The sequence below is a fragment of the Lutra lutra genome, chromosome 2 (assembly GCF_902655055.1).
Source record: "Lutra lutra chromosome 2, mLutLut1.2, whole genome shotgun sequence".
Taxonomy (NCBI): domain Eukaryota; kingdom Metazoa; phylum Chordata; class Mammalia; order Carnivora; family Mustelidae; genus Lutra; species Lutra lutra.
Window position 1 is genome coordinate 1,954,001 of NC_062279.1, and position 24,155 is coordinate 1,978,155.

The window sequence follows — 24,155 nt, forward strand, 5'->3', positions numbered from 1 at the left end:
TGCTCGTTGGAAGCAAACACAAGTTGATAATGCAACTCGCAGAAATTTTATTGCATAGAGAGAGTTTTGAATTTGGGGTTTCGCGTAGCTGATCCTAATCCCAGCAAGTCGTCAGGTGGGGTCTTCGGTTATGGAGTTGCACGCAGGCGAGTGTGTGCCTCGGTCTGCGGGGAGAGCCAGGAGTGTGAGCACACGGCCCACGAGGCACGGGGCTTTACCTGCACCAGCAGGCTAGCTTAAAGTTTGTTTTTGTTTTCTGGTTTTCATGATCCAATTCAACACTCCGGGGTTTCACATCCTCAAAAACCTCAGTAACCGGCTTGATGTTTTCCTCCAACATGCAGCCCTTCTCCGACAGCGACTCGTGCATTATTGACTTCCGATTTCTCTTCTTCCCATAGCAATTCCTCTGAAATCAGAATTAGCTTATGAGATTTTTGATAAGGGCCAGGTTCGCTTCTGGCTGCAGGCCGAGCACTTGTCACCGGATGCCAGCTACCGGTTTATTATTAACGACCGAGAAGTCTCTGACAGTGAGGTGAGCTCATGCGTGCGTGACCCCCGGGTTCGGAGAGGCGGGGGAGGACCTTGGGAGGTCAGTGACTTCGGGTCAGGTCCTGGGTGTGTTTTCATCCCCCTTTGAGCTGCAGAAATTGGGGCATAGCTGGTTGGCGAGATGAACGTGTGATGGCTGAGTCCTGCCATGTTCAGAGACTGGTCTGGGTTAGACGAGAGATCAGAGTCCCTGAAATCCGGGCCCACCAGAACCAAACAATGGTCACTTTGTTTTAGAGACGCTGAGCCTGGTGCTATGAAAAGGTGACGTGGGGGGCATGGGATATCCTTAACGGACAGGCCTGCTCATTCTTGACCCTGGTTTCAAAGTTGGGCATTCTTACCCTATTGTCTGCAGGCCCCGCTCACCGAGCACGTCCCACGGAAGGCATCCACGGGGAGATCTGCTTCTACACCTTCCCTAAACTTTTAGGCTGCTCTCTTTTGTGGCCCATCTGGGCAGAGCGTGGCAGGACTGCCCACAATGTCTAGAATGCTACGATACAAACACTCTTGCCCTGGGTCTGCTTTTCGTTGTGTGTGAGGAGTCCTACCATTATTGTAAATATTCCTTTTCTGGCCGTGGAATACCAAGTATGCTTCCGTGTACTTCTTGTCCACGAATTCCGGTGCAGCGGCTGGCATTTGCAGCTGAGGGAAAACCTGCTCAGCGGGCCCTTCCTTTCGTGTTGACTGGAGAGTGAGGGGCCTTGACCCCCTCTGCTCGTTGCCCCCAGGATTCAGTGTATGGTGTCGTCAGCCTGCTCAGCGTCCTGCTGGCTCTGGATGCCTTGTCCGTGTGCGCTGCCCACACGTCCGTGGGACACTTGACATGCAGGAATCACTAGGGCCACACAGGGGTCCTCCCAGTTCAGCAACACTGGGCCCCTCATCTCTGGTCCAGGCTTTGTCCCCGCGGCTGTTTGGTGAGGTTTACCTGGTTAGAGGAGCAGGTGTTGGGCAGAAATCCGGGATGGACAAAGATTGTGTGTGTTGTCTTACCTCTGAGGGACGGCAGCGGACATGAAACGGGTACAGGGAGCCATGGCCATCGGGGACACGCAGGCGTTTCCCTCTGGCTGTGGGGAAGCCAGCGGCACGCATTCTGTCCCTGGGAGAGCGCGCCGTACGTTCAAGGACTTGGAGAAACCCTCTTCAAGCAGATGCCGTGCTGTGAGATGGAGAAGAATTTAGTGTAATCGTGCTTATTTGTGGAAGGTCTTCTGATGGGCATTTCCTCCCTGCTGCTTAGAGCTGGCTTTAAACGCTGACGTCTTTGCTGCGTGGCTGACCTTCTGGGATGGGCCTACACTATTTCACCGGCTTAATTAGCGATCCGCAGGTGACTTTTCTGGGGTGGAGACTCATGTTATTTTGTGTGAGTCACATAAAGGCCTGTATTTATGGCGCCTGTAAAATCATTGAGCTCTATCCTGCTGCATAACGGCAATCGCAAGAAGCCTAATTAATTTCTCAAACCTGCCCAGACCCAGCAGTGCCGTAGCCGAGAAAACTGGAAGAGCTAGTGTATCGCGAAGACTGTGAGAGTCCCGCGTTCTTACTTCCAGACCCTGTGGGGGTGGCTCCCGGGGTCCTGTCCCTGCACGTGGGTCAGACAGTAAGAACGGCGCTTTGTCTCATCGATTTGGCATTTGCTCTCCGTGGTCAAAAGTAAACGCTCGGAAGGACAGGGCAAGCAGCGAGCTAGAAGCACCTGTCTGTGCGGGTGTCTCACTTCTGTCCCCACCTGCCTGGCCGCCGCTGCCGCCGCCAGTCTGCCCGGAGGACACACGCTGCTGTGTTCTGCGACCGGGACCGTTTCTCGGTGACCGCCCGCTCAGAAAGTGAGCTGAGGCTGGTGTGTGCTCATTTGTGTCTCTCCGTCGTGTCCCACAGACCAAGCTCCTGGCTCAGTTTCCCATGCAGACACAGTCTATGACCGCATGGTGTGCGTCACATATGTGAAATCACAGCGAAATGTCTAACTGTGAAGGTGGTGTCTGCTGGAAGGCAAGGCCAGGGGGTGGGTTCTCATCTCTTAAAACCTCAATGTCATATTGGCTCAGGCAGGACCAGAAGTGCCACGGTTGATCATTGGGAACACAGTCATCCTCTTCCTCTCCCCTGCGTGCATTTTACAAATCATTTCTGATTGTCCCCCAGAGCCAGCCAGAGGTAGGGACCCTCGGGGGCATGTGGGCCTGCGTCCCAGAACTGCAGAATGGGCACCAGGCGACTGGGCTACAGTGGTCTTCCAATAGTCCTGCAAGGCCATCCGGGCTCAGGGACAGTGCTGGGAGGGCTGAGGTGGCGAGGAGGGTTTCCAGAGTAGGGGTGCCCGAGGTGAGTCTGGAGAGGCAGACAGGAGTCCAGACTGGCCCTGCCGTTGCCCACGCCGAGCACGGGCAGGGGGATAAATGGAGGCCAGCAGCGGAAGGAGAGAGGTCTGCAGCTGGAGGAGGCGTCTGGAGCTTCCCAAGTCAGGCAGAAGAGATTAGAAACGGCGCCCGGTGCTCGGGGAGGTGAACTCACACATGGATGGGGCCACGTGGCTCTTCTGCTCATATCTGAATGCTTGTGGCAGCGGCACTTGGAAAGCTGAACTTGAACGTGGGCTCAGAGATAGAAGGTCGCCATGGAAATAGCACAGCGTCTGTTCCCTCCCTCTGTTGACAGGTTTTCTGTAAAATCACCTGCAGATAGACATTCTTTCTGTGTTCTTAGGAACGAGAGCATTCTAGGCTGAGTATGCTTCCTGAGGGCAATGGAGCTTCCCTGGGTGGCCCTGCTTTCCTCGCCACTGACCACAGATCACTGGTGTTTGTTCGGCTCATCCCGGTCCCCGGGCCTCCCCCTGCAGGGCTGAGACCAGGGTTCGGGTCGGGAAGACCCTGCTGGACCCCCTGCAGGGCTTACAGGGAGACGGAGAGTCTGCAGGGAGCGTCCTGCGTCTTCCCGGGGACATCGCAAGCCATCACCAGAGAGAAGAACCCTGAGCCCCAGGGCCACGGCCTGCACACTCCCTGCCTTTGAGATGACTCAGTCTTTGGATGTGGTTCTTCTGCCCCCGCGATCCTGGCTCCGTTTCAGATACCGTCTGGTCCAAGGCTGAAGAAGACATTGTCCATTCGCCACCAGGAAACAATTTGGTGTCTGTGAGCCCGTCACGACCAAGAGAGCGGAGTGTGAGAGAAAGCTGAGCTTTGGATGGGCTCGGTGGTGTGGGGACGTGTCTCCAACCAGATGCTGTTGGTAGGGAATTAACTACAGTGCGGTTGTCGGAACCACAGCCAGTGGGGTGCCCCGGATGGTGAGATGAACTCGTCAGTGAGAATCCCACACACATCTCTGTGGTCCTCACTGCGTTCCGGGCACACAGGCACTGGGTGGGAAGGGTGAGGACAGTCCGGGTTCTGGAGGCTCGCCGTCCGGCAGGATGTGTGGCAGGTGGTGGGCGGACACTTGGACCGGGTGGCGGTCTGCCCTGGAAGGGGACGCATGAGCAGCCGGGATGCTAAGGGAAGGGCACCCCGCCGACTCCTGGGGCAGTTCCCAGGGGGTCCTCCCTGCTCTAGTCTGGAGGGAACAGAGCAGGGGAGGTAAAGACGCCACATCAAGTTGGGCCTCAGGAGCGAGGGGGCGCGCAAGGCACCAGACTTGCCTGGACACGCACGCTCTTCCAGAAAGTCTCTGTGCACCTGACACCTGGCTTCTGTGGCCTTGGTCCACACGGTGGCCTTGAAGCCACAGTTCTGAGACCTCAGAGCACAGACAGCATGGTGCTTGACGGTGGGGTGCTGCCGGCCAGCTCCGTCTCATGGTCCGTGAGGGGTGCCCTGACGGGCACACCGCCTTTTCATCATGTCCTGAGTTGCCTTGTGCTGGTTGCCAGTCTCGGGTGTGTGCCGTCCCTGCTGGAGCCTTCCCGGAGGAGGCACCTCCTGCACAGCCCTCGGGCTGCCTCACCGGGTGGGCACACGTGTCCCTTGGTTCATGCACGGGTCACCGAGAGTTTCCACGGGTACAATCTCATTTTGCGTTTTTGTGGGTGTCACAGTCCCTTAGGGCGTAGTGGTAGATGCGACGGTCAAAGTCAGAGACAAAACCGGGGGAAGAAGTCTCTCTGGGCATTAATTCCCTGCCTCCACCATTGCTTCCAGAAACACAGAATTAAGTGCGACAAAGCTACTGGCATTATCGAGATGGTCATGGACCGATTTACGATTGAGAACGAAGGCACCTACACCGTGCAGATACATGACGGAAAAGCCAAGAATCAGTCTTCTCTGGTTCTCATCGGAGATGGTACGCCCTCCTGCGTGCGTCTGTGCGCCTGAGAGAGGAAGTCCACGAGCTGCTCAGACCACACAGACTCAAACATTTCTCATTTCTTTTCCTTTCAATATCGACTTCAGCGTTCAAGGCTGTCCTAGACGAGGCTGAATTTCAAAGGAAGGAATTCCTCAGGAAGCAAGGTAGGTCTGGGCTTGCCCCCAGGAGCTGAGCAGACTGAGAGTTTCCAAGTGTGCTTTCGGCAGATTCAGACTGTAAACGCTATTACAAATGATCACGAAGTCAGGCGTTTCCCATCCGTGGAAACTTGGGTATTTTTCTGTTCTTTGCACTTTACATTTATTTTCATCTGAGTTTTTGTCTTGCTTCTACCTTGAAAAGCCCCAGAACCTACAGATTACTGTTTGTATTTCCTGTTCCTGAGTCAAGGACATGATCAGGGTGGCCGAGGGGCCGGCCTGCTAACTGAGTCGTCTGTTTGCCGCTGAGACGGAGGTGACCCCAGACCCTCATTTCTTCTTGGTGTAAGGGACTTGGACGAGCAGCCATGTGACAGACGGCCATGACTGCGGGCTCGCTGCATCCGCCCTTCCTAGGGACAGGCATTTCACTCCTGCCGCGCCCCATGCAACCCTCCGGGTCGGTCGGCTACTCTCCTTGCCTTCGCCCTTGTCCACACACACATTTCCATCTCCTGGGGTCTGGCCATCCCACGGTGACATGGCTTTCCAGGGTCACCTCTGCAATTGGGGCACCGTCCAAAGTCCGAGCTGGGGTTCAGGCCTCCCAGTAGCTGTCATGAGCGCGTGGACCCTGTGACGCCGCCTCCTGAGCTCCTCCTGAGCCGGTGTCAGGGGGCTGGGACCAGGGGCGTCTGGGGACGTCTGCTCTGTAGCTTCCTGTGGGGCAGAGCTCGGTACTTACTGCGTGAATGACATGTGAGTGCAGACGCGGCCCTGTCCCGTCCTGTCGCATAGCACAGCTGTTCTGCCGAAAGCGCTTTCAGAGATGCAAGTAAGCACACGCACAGACGCATGTGTACACTTTTTTCTTTCCCTTAAAAAAACCATCTCTCCCCATTTTCCCCCAGGCCCTCACTTTGCGGAGTACCTGCACTGGGGTGTTACAGATGAGTGTGAAGTTCGGCTTGTTTGTAAGGTGAGGCCTGGGCTCCAGCGAGGGGACGGTCAGCTCTCCCCTCGGGGCTGTGGTGGGCCTCGGGGGAAGCGTCCGCCGGTCACGGGATGCGAACCCACGCAGTGTGCTGGGTGCTGCGTGACTTCGAGTTTTGCCGTGTTCTCCACGGAGACTGCGGTGTCCACGCCTCCTGGAGGGACTGCGCCACGGCGACGTGCAGGGGACAGTCAGAGGCAATTTAAACTGTTTAAGAGTTTTAGTGAGGGGCCGTTTGGGAAGTTCGCTATGATGAAAGACATCTGGTAATTTCCATGCTGCTCACATGGTTTCTTCAAAGAAAGAAGGAATGTTCTGGAAATAAGAAGCTTAGATTTTGTCCTAAGAATCGAGCACTGAAGTAAGCCTTTCTTCCTGCGGCGACTGCAAACCTGCGTGTGCGGGAACAGACCGCCAGGAGCACGAGCTGCGGGAACAGCGCTATAGCAGGGACCGGGGACCAGTAATGCCTGGTTTTGTCCCAGAAAAAGAGTGATTGCATGAGGGGACGGATGTGTTAACTAAACGTGCTATGCTGGCCATTTCCCAGGACTGGGATGTATCCCTTACACTTGAGCAAGGTTAACTGTCAATTATATCCCAGTAAAGCTCGGGACAAAAGTAAGGTGAAGGCCAAAGAGAGTGAGATAAGGGATGGGGCAGCATTCGCCTGAGGAGAGGAGAGTGGTCGGTCGGGACCAGAGTGTGGGGGCTGGTGTGCTGGGGCTGGAAGGAGGGCATCAAGCGTGTGCTTACACGGCTGTGGGGCTCGTGGGACTTCTCCCTCCTGGTGTGCTCGGAGATCATTCTAGTGCCCTCCTCCCTCTGTAGACACGCGATGGTATTTCAGGTTCCCTGACCACAGCGAGTCAGAAGTTTTTAAACGCAGATACTGGAGGGACTGAACACAGAAACCGACTGACACTGGAGCGTTTTGCAGTTTGGCACACTTAACTGGTACAGTCGTGTCCCAGCTCCTGTGACGCTGCAAATCTTCCTACGTGGTCTTCCCCTTAGTAATACGTTAGATGATTTTTTGAATGTACTTGCATAACGAAACACGGGGAGAAAATTTAGGCAAGGGTATGTACATTCATAATATAACTTCACAGAAAACTATCTTTTATATTTGCTTATTTATTTATAAAACTATCTTTTAAAAGAAGAGTTTACCATAAAATAAATTTCAGTCAGACACAAGAAAATCCCCTAGAAAGTTCTTGTGTGGCAGACGTGGGGACTGGGGTGCTCCCTCTCGGACACTGAGTCAGGCTCATGCCACATGATATCTTGGGGGTCTTATCACTCTCTTTTCTAGGTATTATGGACATTTTCGGTGCCCGTGTTTAAGGAGCAGGAGGGAGAAATCGCAGAGAGTACAGAGGGAAGACAGTGGGTCCTTCCGGGGTGTGAGAACCTCCAGCTCTAGGACCAGGCAGCCTGCGGGGTCTGTTTCAGAGAACAGATGTCGGAGCTCGCTAGACAGGCTCGTATTTAGCACGCAGGAGCCAACAGTTGAAAATATCTGGGAAAACTAGAGTGAGGGGGAGCAGCACAGAATTGAGGTAAAGGGCGTAAGGGTTGGGGTGGCCCTGGAGTATGGGCACCAAGATCTTGAAGTGTCGGGAAGGAGGTTGTCTGCTGGACCATGTGCTGCCGTCCTTCTGCCGTCGAGTGTCCGCTCGTGGTCCGGAATTGAGAACGGGGCTCCTGCCTCTGGTGCACGGACTCAGCAAATATCTGTAGACCCACAGGGCGTGCTGCCGGGTCCTGCGGTGCGAGTGGGAGCGGTAGCACATCCCGGATCCCTGCTGTCCTGGGGATTGTGCCCTGGAGTTGTCCCGGGTGACACAGCTCGTGGCTGACAGGCGCTCTGAGCGGTGCGGACTACAGCACAATCAGAACCGGTCGCGCTGTCTGAATGCTTGTAGTTCGTTTGTGTCCCTGACATCACTTTCGCTGAGTCCGTGTGGGGTGTAGACGCAGAGTCACTGGTCTCAATAGTCTGCCCTGGCCAGTTCAGTCCGTTTGTGGAACCAGGGTTGCTTCTCATCCGTGGGTGAACACAACAAAGTGTGTGAACCAAAATGCTTCCTCATCTTTGGAATTCTGCAAAGCTTCGTGTCAAACGTAAGCTCGTGTCACAGATTGAATTGTGAGGAGTTTTAGTAGAAGGAAAGTTTCCATTCTCATCGGGCGTATTTGCTGTGATGGTTTCATCCCTTCTCTGCAGACACACCTGAAATGTCACGCGGCCAAAAAGCCACTGAACGGTTTGATGGCCCTCTAAGAATACTTCCCACTGTTTATAAATTTAAAATACACTGCTTACAACTTGTTTTTATTACTGACATTTCATATAAATCAAGAGCTCCTCATGCTGCGTGATTTCACGGGCTAGGACGATGTGTCCTTCTGTATGCAATGGTAGAGGCGTAATGATTTCAGAAGCTGGAATTTAGAAATGTATTTGCAATTATTAGGACTGACAGCTCTTCCGCAAGCCTCTGGCTGAGGCTATAATGAAAATTGATGGTATTTTTTTTTAAACTCTGTGATTTAAAATCCAGAGACTTTGCTTCTTACACTTTTATTTATTTATTTGAAAGAGAGAGACAGAGAGAGAGTGAGATAACTTGGGGCCCGGGTGGGGTGAGGAGGAAGAAACAGGTTTCCAGCTGAGTAGAGAGCCAGATGCATGACTTGATCCCAGGACCCTGAGATCACGACCTGAGCCAAAGGAAGAGGCTTCACCCACTGAGCCACCCAGGCGCCCCCCAGAGAGTTTTTTCTTAAAAGCCAGAGTAATTCACATCCTAACCATAAGATTTCTGCCTCGTAGGTTGCAAACACCAAGAAAGAGACAGTTTTCAAGTGGCTGAAGGATGATGCACTGTATGAAACAGAAGCGTTGCCGGATCTGGAGAAGGGGGTCTGCCAGCTCCTCATACCCAAGGTACCTGCTGTTCCCGGAGCAGGAGGGAGGCCAAACAGAGCCAGGGCTTTCAGACAACTTGGAAATCCTACATTAGCTCCCCCTTTTAATCCTGAATTTTCTGTGGTTTGCAAGGGGAGTGACTACCCATCACTGATGACGCTTTCTGTCCTGGCATTGATCTTACGTATGTCCGGGATGTGTTTTATTTGCAGCTGTCAAAGAAGGACCTGGGTGAATATAAGGCGACCCTGAAAGACGAGAGAGGTCAAGATGTCTCTGTCCTTGAGATAGCTGGCAAAGGTAGAATAAAGCCTTCTTCATCCTCTCCCAGAGAAATCTGTCCAGCCAACCGGAGGTGGCGTGCTCAGAAGGCCCCTCCGTGTGTTTCCTGACGCTGTGCTGCAGAAGACCCATCTCTACCTGCATTCACACCCGCTTCAGCCTTTTGGAAAAATATGTGCTGCTACTTTGCGTTTGTAGGAAATGTCATTTTAGTCCATCATCATAAACCAAGTTTTCTCCCATTAGTAATGGAGTTAGAATGATCAAAACGGGAGGGGGGAGTGATTCACTTAAATGTATAGTTGGATTTATGTGGAGTCAGGTTTTCTCATTCCTCACATAAAAAGGGAACAGGTTAGAGGGATTTATGACCCCCAGGAGCCTTTTATGGATAAATGTTGCCATTTTAGTGTTTCATTTTTCAAATGAACATCACGACTTCCTGTATCAATTTAATTAAACATGAAACTGCTGCCTTGTGATGAAATTATACTTTGTAACGGGGCATTTCCCTTCTTCCTTTCAGTGTATGAGGACATGGTGCTGGCAATGAGCAGAGTGTGTGGTAAGTAAGGATTTCCAGGGTCTGTGTGGGGCCGAAGTCCCCGTTTCATGGGGCGGGCACAGAGCCCTGCCAAGGGGCACCCGGGGCAGCCCTCCCGCTGCTCCCTTTCGCCATCTGAAGGGGTTTGAAGCACTATATTTAGGATCCGTATTTTATTAAAAAAAAAAAAACAAATGCAGTTTGGGCCTCCTGATTAGCAATTAGATGATTGCCTTGTCGTAACTGCTCTCAGCCTCTGTATTACCGGTGTTGAGCAGCTACAATGAATTTGAAGCGTCTGGCTTCACGTCATGTCTACAAAAGCCTTTCTTCAGCTTTGCGAATGAATCCTTCCTCCCCACTTCCCCTTCCATGGAAACCGAGAGGACGAGGAGATGGGTTAGGAATTCTGTAACAACTGCTCCTACGTGGGTCGGGCTTTATGCTAAGAAGGACATGTTATTATGTGGCTTTTTAGAGATGCCATAACTTAGATCCTCAGAGCCAGTGACCGGGGCAGGAAAGGGGCCCAGTGCATGGCCCTCTGCCCCCAGAGTCCGGGCTCTAACCAGCCGTGACCCACGTCCCTTGCCAAGCTTACCTGTGGCTCACGCGGGCTCTCCGACGTTCTGGAAACCTTCTTGTGTTTATTTGTCATTGCTCCCTCAGAGTAGCCCTGCAAGGTAGATTGTCCTCAGTTCTACTTCGGCTCGGTCAGATAAACATGACTGTGTTTTATACGCGTTTTGCCTTGACGCTGATTAAGGGACCGGGCTGTCCCCGGGGCTGCCGAGCCCCCAGCTACAGGACCGTGACGCCGTCTGGAGGGCTGGCGTCCCGTGCTCCGTGGAGCTGTTACCATATTGTGTAGCACGCACCCTGGCGGGCTGACGGCCGTCCTGGAGGAGTGAGCGTGTGTGTGCAAAGTGGAGGTCCTCCCGCTCTCCCCTGCCCCGGTGCAGGGAGGACCGTGTGCCGAGAGCAGACGCAGGGCCGCCCACCACACACACGAAGCCTCGGTCCTCCAGAGAGGCCAGGCCCCCGCCATGACAGGCCCCACATGCAAGGGGCAGCAGCGAGCGCCGTCTGACGCCGATGTGAGTGTGTTGGCAGCACGCCTGGCTTCCCGCAGCCCCTGCCCCTGCTCCAGAGCCCACAGCCCCTGCCCTCCCCAGCCCAGCTCCTGCCCCGCCGTCCTCGCAGCAACCCCCCAGCATGGGGCATTTCTGGGCCGTCCCACGGCGTCTGGGCCGTCCTGGGTGCTGGTCTTGCTTTCGTCTTGGGGCGACAGACATGGTTCCCGCCGCGCCTGTGCCCTCGTCCCAGACCGCCGTCCCGCGTGCGGCCCCGGTGCTCTTTCAGGAAGTGCTAGCCTTTGTTCTTGGGCCTGGAGAGGCACCTGCTTCCCTCATCCTCGGGGCAATGGTGCCCCTGCCTCCCCCAGCTGCTTCTGAGAGTGTCCGTAGTGCCGTGTGCACACTCGCTCACACGCATGCAGACGCACACTCACATGCACAGACTCACCCACATGCCTGCAGACGCACACTCATGTGCACACAGACACACTCACACTCACATGCACACAGACTCACACTCACATGCACACAGACTCACACTCACATGCAGACTCCAAAAGTCAAACTCCTCAGCTGGGTTTCAGGGACCTCCATTAACTGTGCCACAGAATCCCCCGAGGGTGCCCGCTGAGTCCTGCGGGATCCCAGAACTGCCCGGGGTTTGTAGGTGAGAGCTCATGTCCCTGAGGAGCTGTGGTTTATTCTAGGTCATTCCGTTCATGACTACTGGGCTGTGCACGAGAAGCAAACCCGCCAGCGTTCCTAGACCTGGAGTCCCGCGCTCTGCTGACTTCTTCCCTAGGGGACATGCGTCTCTAAGGCATCACCCACACGTCTGTGACAGGGGCAATCATGCCATTCTACAAAAATATCTCACGTGTATTGTTATCTAAAGGGGGCCGAAGTATATACCCTGGTTTTCGAGATTGATGGGACTCCTGAATGTCTAATCAGAGAACACCTATTGGTGCGACGGAAATCTCAGTGGCAGACTTCACTTTCGGTGTGGCATCTCTCATAAACTAAATACCCTGCTGGCTCGGTTTTGTGTCGCAGAGTAAGAATGCTCCTTATGCCTTTGGAATCAAGGCTTCACAATGATGCATCCAGCAAAACAGGAGCTAGAGCATCGTAGTTACACTTAGCCCCTGTCGGAATCATTCTTGGAGACGAGGCTCTCGTAATCCAGTTCTGGGAATGGTGTCCAGGTCCTTTCTCACTGCGGGCAGCAGGGGCAGCTCCCCGCCGGACCGGCTAGCTGGAATCAAGCCCGTCTGGTTCTGCAGAGGGTCTCCCAGCCGTTCCCAGGGCTTGATTATCAGTCCTCGGGGAGTCTGCCCGCTGACGTCCGTGCTTCGAGTTGGGACATTTTCTAGCGTGCCTCTTCCTCTGTCAGTTTGTGTTTCACGGGTGGCACCTTTGTTTCCTCTCCGCTTGACCAGAAAACCTTCTGGGTGTCTGATCATTTCCTGCTTCTGATTATAATAGTCTGGAACGTGACCCTGAACTTCAGGCGAGTTGGCCTTTCCTAAGACTACGCCATTTCTGCTGTTCTGTGTTCAAGGATGTGTGGTTGCTGTCTCAGAGGCAGGGCCTGAGCAGGAGGGAAGCTGAGGGGTCAGCCCGCCCCCTCCCCTCCCGTCTTCAATGCAGGAGAAGCCCAGGGGAGGACACGTCGCTCCCGTCCTTTCTCCGCGGCCTCACTTATGTTCCCAGCTTCCAGCAAGTCCAGAGCGTGCCGGGCACCTTGTGTCTCCAGCTTGCATTTTCCTCTTCTCACCTGTTGCTTCCATCACTGTCCTCCTCTCTGTCCAGGAGAAGCAAGAAACAAGAAACGGAAGGACGGGGAAGGAGAGGGCTTGGGTGCGGCTGCTCACTGCAGAAGTTCCCTTACTGGGCTGTGGCCAGGGACACAGGAGTGCCTGCCCCCTCCCCCTCTCTCAGCCCTTCCTCCTTCCTCCTTCTGTCTTTCCACCCGGCTTCTGCCCAGCTTCTGCCCCCGCACCCCTCCTCTGTGCACCCCTGTGACCCTTGGCCCTTCCAGGAGAATTGTCCTTCCTTGAGCTGAAGGCTGTCCTTCCTGAGGCCCCGGAGCTCTGACGTGTCCGGGACATGAGGCTGTGGGGTCGGGGGAGGCCCCGGGGGGAAGCTCCTGCTCCCAGCACGGCCCCCACGCCGTGTGCGCTCGCGAGGGTGCGTGCCTCAGTGAGAACGTGGTGGCTTTGTCGTAGCCTTGAATTAACGTGAGGGCCTTAAGCACGACATGAGTTAAAGAAGATGTTCTGGGAGCATATTCAGCCCCGGGAGAAAGGAATCCGTCATTTGGGACACGGTGGGTGAACCTGGAGGCTGTGCTGTGAGGACGCCTGACACAGAAAGGCAGGAGCTGCCTGACTCCCTGGCTTGTGGCTGGGGACCAGCCGGGCTCACTGGAGCAGGCAGACTGGTGGGAATTGGGCTGGGAGGGGGGCGGGGAGGTGTCGGAGAGCGCTCGGTCTCTGGCTCGGAGCTCGGCGGTGCTGCCTTGTGCCCACGGTCACGAGCGCCCTGCTGTACGCTGAAGGGGTCGTGTGGGAGGTGAGCGGAGCAGGCGTCCCGGGGCGGGCAGGGCGGCAGACACGTGCCCGCCCAGCTGCACCGGCTCCCCCAGTGGAGCTCCGGCCTCCCCACCCCACCGAGCTGCTGTAGCTCAGGCTCTTGGAAGGTAAAGGGATCAGGGGCTCACCGATGCGGGGGAAGCGGAGGCCGGGGTGTCTCTGAGCCCTGCGTGGGTGTCCAGTGACCTCCCTGTTGGTCACCCCCAACCCTCCATTCCCCTGGGCTCCAAGTCAGGGCCTCATGCTGCACATCAGTTCAGCCCCTCTGCTCACACAGCCCCCCCTACCCCTCACCCCTGCCCCCTGCCTTCGAGAGGTCTGTCACGGCTCTCATCTTTGCATTTGGGTTTGTGCGTGCTTCACATCTCTGGGGAGTGGTGAGTTTCAGCAGGAGCCGAGGTCACAGAGGCGACCGGGGGGCACTGCCGTGAGTGGGCGCACAGACCCTGCCTCAGGGAGTTCTTCCAGTCGCTCCGTCGGGAAAGCGGTTCCCCCCTGAGTGTCTGTTGGCTGATCTTCCCTTATGGGGGCTCATGTGACAGTAAGTGGAAATCAGGGACCACCACCGTCACGGCCGTTTTTATTTTGGTGTCTATTTCTTTACACAAAGTCATAAATACAATTTGTTTCTTGTTTTTTTTTCTTTTTTTTTGCCATAGTTTATGATAATTATCCACGTTTTATGTCGATAATTGCCCATAGTCACTGTTGCCATAATGCTGATTCACAGAGCGGCTGCTCTGTGGTCCAAAGTCCTCCTTACAGGGACGGTGACCGCTGCTTACCCTTACGAGTTGCCGTACGGTGCTCATCCATGAACAGAGAGGCTGTTTCCAGTATTTGGGATTTTTCCTTCGGGTATGTGGGTCGTGTGGAGTATGTGGGTGTCTGGAGGGCTCGTAGCAGAAGTCCCCGGTGGCTTATAGCCTTAGCACATGGTGCGTTTCGAAAGTCTCTTCTCCATCACACCCTTGTCGGTTGTTTTAACTGTATCATTTTCTTTTATTTTGCTGATTCCGTAAATAGTATCTTCTGGGTGCCTGAGTGCCATGGGTCTGTGTAAATTCTCTGAGGTTATGTGTCTGGTACAATCTCTGCTCCCAGCTCCCCACCCCTGCCTGCCCCAGCGCAGCTGTCTAAGTTCCCACTCCAGAGACACGAATGACGCCTTCACTCATTTCCTAGGCTTTCCTCACCACCCGTGGCTTCTCCTGCCTTCTTCCCTCTTACCCGGTCTTTGCTCATCTCAGAGGATGGACCGTAGCCTTTCGACTCCTTGACACCTTCCTGTGTCATTTCTGTGGAGTCATCTCTCAGAACACTTAAGTTCCAGATCAGTTAATACAGAATTCACTGCGTTACTGAGCTGTTTACCAGAAATTTCCCTCCTCTTCTGAAGCTCAGCGGCCAAAGGACAGATGTTGAGCCTTTCTCTAACGTTCCGCGTCCTTTACGGTATTCAGCAAAGAGGATTTCGGCCTTGGCAGGCATCTGGCCTTGGCAGGAGCTCGGGGAGTGAACGGATACGGTGTGGGGAGGGTGAGAGGAACGTGTGGCCGGAACATACAGACCAGAGGCTGCATTTACACGGGACAGAGCAGTGTCCCCTGCCGTTGCACCTTTGGTTCTGACGGCTGCCGTGCCGCTTCTCATGGTCTGAGTCTGTTTGTTTTCTGCAGGGGCGTCTGCTTCTCCCCTGAAGGTGCTCTGCACCGAAGAAGGAATAAGACTTCAGTGTTTCATGAAATACTTTACCGAAGAAATGAAAGTGAACTGGTATCACAAGTAAGTATGAGTGTGATTGACGGCGGCCACAGGTGGAGCAGTGCCCAACACATACAGCTGGGCACTGTGCTCCTGGCCGTCTGTCATGGCACTGCCCCTCCTCCGGACAACCCTGGCCTGGGGCAGGGGACATCATGGCCATAGAGGGGACCTCTAGGAGGGGAAAGACAGAAAAATCCCTGAAGGTACTAGAGACACATTTCTGCACCGTCTGGGTTTAACCAAATGGGGTGGCACATGTGTTATCTGCAGTAGAGCAGGCAGCTAATGGAAAGATAGTACATGGAGACCACACTCCCCGTGTCCAGTCTGTCAGCTCCTCACTAGCTTGATTAAGAAGAGAAGGGCCAAAGTAAGTCTAGAGTTAAAGGAAGAAAGGAAACGACAAGGTCCCGTCTGAATGGCAGGTTTTCCGTGTTTCTCGTTGGTGGCCTGTGGCTTCTCCAGGTGCATGGGGTTCACCCCCATAGTACCCGAGACTTTTGTCGTGGTCGCAACACGGACGAGCCCCGGTGCCCGGCCCTGGGGTCTGGGTCTTTCAAACCCACACCCCAAGGGTGTCCTTAGAGCTGCTGCTCAGAACTGCAGGCCACCAAGCAGGCCAGACCGAGGTCGACGTTCCCCTGGAGCTGAATAAGAAGGGGGGCAGGGCGAGGCTTCTGCTCCATCTCTGCTCCGACCCGAGGACACAGGTAGCGTCCCTAGCCCGTGTTCTCAGTGAAGTCAGGGTACCACACTCCTGGCCCCTCGGTGAGCTGAGCCCCCGGGTTTTATGCGTTCATTGTATCTACTGTTTTCCTCAGCTTGAAACTGTTTTATTGGATCTCACATTTACAATCATTGCAATCTCAGTGATACACCTTCATTTATGAAACCCATCCTAATGGACCACAGTTTTCTTCCTTTTTTCCGATGTTCCCTCAGCCAAAGCACATCCTACCTCTAGATATGCTCCTTCTCGCACACTTCTGAGGCGGAGGCTGTGCTCGCGGCGATCTCCCTTTTGAAAGCGTCATGTGTCCAGGTGCCTCTGCTTGCGAGTCCGGTGTGAAGGGCGTAAGGAGTGGATATTCTTGGTTTTCTCGCCCGTTTGACCCCCGGTGGGCTGTGTTTCTGCCAGTGTGGCGTCCGGTGGAGGCGGGGTCATCGCGGGACCCCGGGGGAGGGTCTGTGCCTCTGAGGCAGGGTCCTGTGGCAAAGGCCCCGCTAACGGGAGCCTTGGCTTAGTTTCATGCTGTAACTTTCCCTGGAGGACTGTTTTCTTAGACGAGTGGGTCCATCTGTCTCCACTGAGCCCAGCGCTCCCCGGACAGGTGCATTCCTGACTTCCTTCCTGTGCTGCTGGGTCCCGGACGGCGTGTGCTGTCCTGCAGCAGGTCCTCCGTGCTTGGGACGTGTGTCCTGTGTTCCCTACTGACCCTGGGCTGTCCCTGGATGGGCTGCTCCGTTCTCCATGCTTTCCCAGAGCGGCACACACTGCAGCAGGCACTGGGGTGCACAGACTGGATGGGCCTGCACACCTGCGTGGACACAAACTGCTCACATCTGTGTGAGCACACTCACATGCACATGAAAGCACACCCCTTGTAGATGCACACATGTGTGAGCACACTCGCACCCACACAAATGCATACCCCATGTGGGCACACACGCGTGCGTGAGCACACGCTCACCCACGTGAATGCACACACCCATGAGAAGGTGCATTGACATCTGCGTGAACACACGTCACACACCTGCATGAGCACACACTGCCTACACCCGTGTGAGCACACTCACACTCACACTCACATTCATATGAATGCTCGCCCTGGCGTGGACACACATACACACACACATGCGGGTTGGTAGATGTGTCAACACTGGCACTGGCAGGACGTCTGTGTCACCGTCACAACCACTGTGCATTAAGCACTTCACACACATGGTGTCACACAGTCCTGGATTGGGTGCGACTCCCCACTGTCATCGATGTGGAAACTGAGGTTTTGGCGGAGGAATTTGATGGGTTTGCTCCAAGCCCCACAGCCAGTGCAAGAATGGGGACCTAGGTAGCAGTCGGTCTGACTCTCACCAGCTCCCTGCGCGGGGTTGTCAGGCTCGTGGGGGCTCAAACAGATAGGCAGACGGATGGACAGACGGAGAAGTCAGGGCTCGGGTCAGGTGTGTGACTCCTGGATGAGGAGGCGTCAGGGGAAAGGTCGAGAGAGCCTGCAGAGAGGGGGGCGGCGTCAGAGATCTCCATGGACCCCAGGGGCCTCGTCTGTGTGTTTTCTCCCCTCCAAACAGAGTCTGCTCCACAGCCCCCCAAGTCTTCCTTGAGCACCTCGAGGGCTAAGATAAACCTTGGCCTCGATCCTCCTCGACTGTTAAGCGATAGTGAACCGCGTGCTGCGGGTCTGTGGCGCTGAGACACCACGCTGGGTCGTATTTCACTCTTCGACTATTAAATAAGTGATTAGGAAACAGGAAAATGGAGGAGACTAGGAACGCCCAGCCCACTCCCTCGGAGACTCACTGCCACTGGACAGCTGCAGGGCGGCCCGGGGCCATCACGGGTGCAGGCTCGACTGGGGACGCCGACTTCTTCAGGGGCCCCACTGCTATCTGGGGCACAGAATTAGCACATGGCCCAAGAGAGTGTGAGGCTGTGGAAGAAGCTGGCTCCGAGCTTGGTCCTGGCAGCTCAGCCGGGATTAGGGGTGAAGGCACATCCCCATCCTAAGACAGCAGCTTCTTTCTGAGCTGGAGCTCTGCGGGGGGGGGGGAGCAGGGTCACTGCTGCAGAACCGTGGCACCCCTGCCTTAGGGAGCGGGGGGCATTCCTGGGGGTAACGCATGGGGCCCGAGGAGAGCAGCACGCACTGCCACCGCCCCCCCACCCCCAAGTGCAGGGGATTTACGCTTTCTCAGCGCTGAATGATGTCGTGCGGACACGGGTGGTCTTCACCCAAAGACACTCTCAAGGCTGTGGAGTGTTGCTTTCTGTAAGTCAGACTTGAATGGCAAAGGGCCCTGTGGCTGGGGAACGGGCGCCGCCGTGGCGGGCAGTGTGTCCGTCTGTCTCTGCTGCTGACCTGGCCGGTGGTGTTCAGCGCATGGGAGCCGGGAGGCCGTCTGTACCTGCTTGAACTGCTCTGGGATGCTTGTTCTTCCCTGAGCACAGAAGACAGAGACACAAGGAAACCGTGCTGTTGTCTTGTCCAAGCGAGCTACTGATTTTGCAAACACATCACCATCCAAACGGGACGTATTTCAACAGAAACTTAACTCTTCTGGGGCTAAAAGTGTCACTGTTTCCCAGAGCATGTGTACGGTGACTCTGGAGCCGTGTGAGTTCCATGCGTTGAAGAAAGCTGGGTCCGATGTGGCTGATAACATGCAAACTCCAGTCACGTTTTTTCATGGCCCAGGCAACTCGTGGGCTTCTGGCCATGCCCCATGGAAGCCGCTCCAGACTCTCCGCCCCGTCCATCTGTCCCTGTCCGTCCATGTCTCGCACATAATCATGGACGCAGATGCCTAACCATCCTGACCTGTGTGCCCAGAGCACAGCAGTCTTCCTCTTTGAGGACGATGTATTTGAATTTGTGGAAGTAGAGACAAGCACTTTTGCAGCCCCCAGACCCTTGGAGAACGTGGCACAGGGAAGCCTCCAGGGCCGGCCACACCCGGGGCTGCAGACGTGCAGAGCAGGCAACCCTTCCTCTCGCCCAGCTGCCCCGGGCACAGCCTTCGAGGCAGAGCGCAAATCCTCGGTGTCGCTGAGACCCCTTCTCAGCTGAGCTGGGGACATGCTGTAAATCCCAAAGCAGTATCCTGTCCCGTCCCGCAGGGAGGGGGCGATGCCATTCCCAGCAGGGGACTAGTGCGTTGGGATGGGTGCCTCATTCATGTGTGGGGCTCATGTTAAAATCCCCACCTCATCGGGGAGCTTCCGCACACGTCCTGAGTGCAGACGGCCGTGTTGGAGCCCCGTGGCCGTGCGTGGACCCAGCAGAGCTTGGAGGCCTCCAGGCTGAGCCTCAGCACCAGCGGCAGCCAAGGGAGGGGACGCAGCAGCATGGCCGGGGGCATTCACGTTGGAGAGAAGGTGTCTCCTTCCTCTGCTTGGAAGAGGCCCTCCATACACGTTAGCTGCCCTTTACTTGGCCGTGGTGGGTCAGTCCACAAGCTGTCATGGCGGGCTTAGCTCCCCACCGGTCTACGACGTATGGTTTGCCACGTGGTCCACCCAAATGCCGACTGTCAGGGTGTACAAGGCATGAGGAAGCCTCCTCTTTGTCCCGCTGCGATGTTCGTGATGTGTGTTACTGACCAAAGTTTCTGTTGGGGAGTTTGCACACGTGGGATCCTCATTGTGCCTAGCGTTTCAGGCTTGGGACTGATTGGCCAGCCCACAGCATGGTGTGTTTTCTTTGGAAGAGTGTTTCTGTCTGCAGAACTGAGAATCACTATGCACAGGTGAATTTTCTATTTGTGCATGGGAATGAGGCGGTCTGAGAGCTGGCATCCCCGGGATGGACTAACGTCCTGTTCCTCTCTCCCTAGCTCCTGGCCAGCACCATCCCACTCTCCGTCTCCATGAACTTGAGTACTCCAGGGGCCTCCCTGTAGAATCATTGCAGTCTGTGTGTTTTGCGGGTGACTTCTCTCACTCCGCAGAGTATAATGTCCTCCAAGGCCATCCACACTGTAGCAGGTGTCAGAATTCCCTGTTGCGTTGTCTCTGTACCTGACATTGACATCTTCTTTATTCTCCTGGTGATGGACATTGGGGTGCTGTCATCTTTAGGGTCTTGTGAACGATGCTACGGTGAGCATGGTGCAGGCACTTGTGTCCCCACTTTGAGTTCTTTGGGGTTTCTATCCAGAAGTGCAGTTACTGACATATGGTCATTAGAAAACTTTTGAGAAAAAAAAATGCTGGTCTAAAGAGAGCATTTTTGAGTCTATTATGTTGTGGCCAACAAGAATATATTAAATAAGAACGTTTCTTTAAGAACTAGGCATCAGGTTCAATTTTAGAGCTACTGATGTAGTTAATACATTTATAATATTCAGAAAAATCTCTTGTGACACAAGCCGGCTCAGCAGGGCTCCCCACCAAACGAGGGTCCCTTGCCCCATGGCCGTCTTGCATATAAGTTTCTAAGTTGAGATGAGTTTCTGTTAACTCTTTATTTTTTTTTAAAGAGATGCCAAGATTGCGTCCAGCGAGCATATGAGGATTGGCGGCAGCGAGGAGATGGCCTGGCTGCAGATCTGTGAGCCTACGGAGAAGGACAAAGGGAAATACACCTTCGAGATTTTTGACGGCAAAGATAACCATCAGCGCTCCCTCGACCTGTCTGGGCAGGGTAAGATCCGTCCTGCGGCCTCTCCCGATTTTGTGTTCAGGGATCCACTACAATGCTGGAAGAGGAAGTGCTCTGATTTTATGCTTCTCACTCAGAGAAAATTTTTTTCTGAATCATCAGTTTATCCCTTTGGCTGTTTGCCCTCATTAAGTCAATTCACTGGTAAAGCACCTGAGTGAAAGAAAAGCCAAACACATGGAAACCATTAAACTGTTTGCAATGTTTCCCTGCAGCGTTCGATGAGGCCTTTGCAGAATTCCAGCAGCTCAAGTAAGATTTGCATGTCCGCATGGATTTGCATGTCTGCATGGTGGTCTGTCCCCCGCGGGCCACTTGGCCGAGCGCGGAAACATGGGGGGCCCCGGCACCCACAGAAAAGTGACAGAGGACAGGCGTCCTTCTAACCCGTGCATGTTTTTATAAATTAACTTTCTAGAGTCGTCATTACCCAGGGTTGCTTTTGATGATGAACATGACAGATTTCTGAAAGAGTTAGAATTATGACTACACGTCTTACAGAGCAATTAAAAAAAAAATAAAGATTTTATTTATTTATTACTACTTGTGACAGAGATCACATGCAGGCAGAGAGGCAGGCAGAGAGAGAGAGGAAGGGAAGCAGGATCCCTGCTGAGCAGAGAGCCTGAAGTGGGGCTCAATCCCAGGATCCTGAGATCATGACCTGAGCAGAAGGCAGAGGCTTTAACCCACTGAGCCACCCTGGCACTCCCAGAGCAATTTTTTAAATGTTATATGTTTACGTTCTTTTTAAAGACTTTATTTTTTTGAGTGATTTTATCACAGTAAGATTGAGAAGGAGGTGCAGAGAGTTCCTGTGCACCCCTGCCCGTCCCCTGCCCCCCCCAGCCCCCCGCCAGCACCCCTCAGATGGTGCATTTGTCACCAGCGATGGACCTGCAGGGACACGTCATTACCCACAGTCTGCGGGGGACATCGGGGTTCCTCTGGGTGTGATCCATTCTGGGGGTTGGGACAAGTGTGTGACAGCGTGTGTCCCCAGCAGTAGGATCACACAGAACATACTCACTGCCCTAAAACCCTGCGGGCTCCCTGTCCACACCTCCCGTCCCCTGTCTTCTGTCAACCACTGATCCTGGGCCTTGTCCTGTCTCCATGGTTTGGCTTTTCTGAGCACGTCCTGGACTTGGAGTCCTGCAGCACGGACACCTTCACACTGGCGTATTTCGTGCACCGATCTGCATTTAGGGTTCCTCCCTGACTTTGTGTGGCTTGAAGCCTCGTATATTTTTAGTGCTAGATAATATCCCATTGTTCCGAGAGAATTTTTAAGTAATCCCTCGGGATTTTTAAACACGTATCTGAATTTTGGAGCATCCAGAAATGAGAGCGGTCAGTCAGTGGCCGTACTGGGTCATTCAATAAATGAGTGTTGAAGGGACGAACAGGCAGCTAAGATAAACCAGGAGCCAGAGTTTTCAAAAATATCTAAAAATCTCCAGTGCAATCTGATGAATTTGGTGAAAAAAGAAATCTCTCCAAACTACATGCCTGAGCCCTGAGCTATTCCATGGGCGTCACCTGCCAAAAGACGGGGCCTCCCGCCACCACCCGCAGCGTCGACAGGGGGAGACACCAGGAAAAGTGCTCGGACACGGCTCCTAGTTGCTCAGTGCTTGCCGGGAACGTGTTCCTGTAAGAAGACACGAGCACGTGTCCTCCTCGCTTTCGCTTTCCTGCCCAGCAAAGGTCTGAATCGAGCGATGCTTGTCGAGGTTGTGTTTTCTCACGACTTTCTTTTTATTCTCTCCCTTTGATTTTTAGGGCAGCGGCTTTTGCAGAGAAGAGTAAGTACCTGTTACATTGTAACAAGCACCGCCTGTTGTTTTGGGGTGGGGCAAAGGGACCACACTGTAGCGTTTCCATGTTGTGTGTTGAATGTTAAGTAGCAAACCTGCCGGCTGGGATGGAGGACCTCCCGCGACTCCCAACACCCACATCCCCGACTCTGCCAACACATCCCCGACTCTGCCAACACATCCCCGACTCGGCCAACACATCCCGATCAGGCCCAGCCCAGCCCGGCTTCCTGCTGTGGCTCCTTGTTCGGTCCGGGGCTCCTCTCTCCCCTCCCACCTCCCCCCTCTCGCTCCGTGTTCTCTGAGATACGCAGCAGGTGCGGCCATAGGTAGAGCACGGAGGGCAGAGGCTCAGGAAATCCGTTCGTCACACTCGAAGGTCCTTGAGACGGAGGCCGGCCACTCGGAGCCACGTGGGGAAGGGCCGGGTCGGGAGGCGGCAGTGAAGGGCGTGCTCAGACTCCAGCGTTTGTTGGGGTTTCCCTGGGACGGGCAGGCGGGGCAAACAGTGTAGGCCTGGCTCTTTTTAGTTATTTCACTGGGCTTTGGTTAGAAGGGGTGGTCCCTCGTTGCCTGTCCCCAGGCCCTGGGGTGATCACGGTAGAGGGCTGCTGCTCCCAGGTGCGGCCCAGGTGGGGGAGGCGGGGCCCAGGAGCGTTGCCATGGGTGGACGATCTCGGGAGGCCACCTGGCTCCAGGCGGGGTGGTTGGCCTGATGCCGGCTGGGCCCTTGGTGCTCTCTGAGAACGGGGCACCCTGGGACGGGCCATCTCCTCAGCCTAGGATGTCAGAGTGTCATAACACACAGAATACGGAAAGCCCGGCTCTCCGGACGCACAGGACCCTTCTCCCTTCCAGGGTGCATTTGGCTGGAGTGGGTTCCCCACAGGGAGCCCTTGGTGAGCTCCTGCACATCCCTTGTTCCATGGAAGGCCTACACCGCTGTCCCCCGCACACCTGAGACTTTACGTCCACAGTGCAGGAGCCCCCCGCCCCCCCCGGGTCGTCTTGTACCTACGTGCTGCTCAGCACGGGGCTGCTCAGAAGAGATGGCCCTTGGACAGTTGTCTGAACTGAGTCGCCTTCATGTTTCAGATCGTGGCAAGGTGATTGGAGGCTTACCTGATGTGGTGACCATAATGGAAGGCAAGGTAAGTACGCGCAGCAGGACGGTGTGGGGTTTCAGCAGCGCAGGGCAGTCCCCCTCTCGTGGTGAGCCTGGGGAGCCTGGGGGAGGGGATGCATGTTGTTCAGCCCCAGAGGACGGGGAGCTCCCCACCCACCGTGATGCTGGTCTTCGGCTGCTTCTGTTACCCTGTGTTACCAAAGGATGGAGGAGTTTACCGTTCTGAACCCACAAGCAGCAGCTGTAGGAGCACGGGGACAGGGTGCGTGACTCAGGGTCCCAGAGCAGGTGTGTGGCCACGGTGGGTTCCAGCCCCGGCAACCCCCCGGTCCTGGATGTTTCCTCCGGTCCTGGCCGTGCCCCAGTCCCGAGCCCTTCGTGGCAGTCACAACACAGGGACCGGGCCGACCACCACCTGTAGGAGGACAGAAACACATCATGGGAGAAATGAAACCATCTGTGCTCAGCAGTCCAGGCCATTTTGGAATTCACGATGGAGGCACTAAGTGGAGGTTTAGTTTGTGGCTGGTCCGTGGAGCTCCCGACATCGAGTTGGCACCTCTCAGGTCTCCAGTCATTCTAGGTCCA

The 24,155-nt window shown here is 54.9% G+C and overlaps 1 protein-coding gene across 1 annotated transcript in view; it reads left to right on the forward strand.

The window, feature by feature from the left end:
* MYOM2 (myomesin 2) overlaps positions 1-24,155 on the forward strand; it is a 71,442-nt gene that overhangs the window by 45,929 nt on the left and 1,358 nt on the right. The window contains 12 exon segments of the mRNA XM_047713570.1: positions 402-538; positions 4,716-4,860; positions 4,971-5,030; positions 5,939-6,006; positions 8,864-8,977; positions 9,172-9,259; positions 9,768-9,806; positions 15,138-15,243; positions 20,440-20,603; positions 20,837-20,873; positions 22,407-22,429; positions 23,537-23,592. Coding sequence (XP_047569526.1) covers positions 402-538; positions 4,716-4,860; positions 4,971-5,030; positions 5,939-6,006; positions 8,864-8,977; positions 9,172-9,259; positions 9,768-9,806; positions 15,138-15,243; positions 20,440-20,603; positions 20,837-20,873; positions 22,407-22,429; positions 23,537-23,592 — 1,037 coding nt within the window.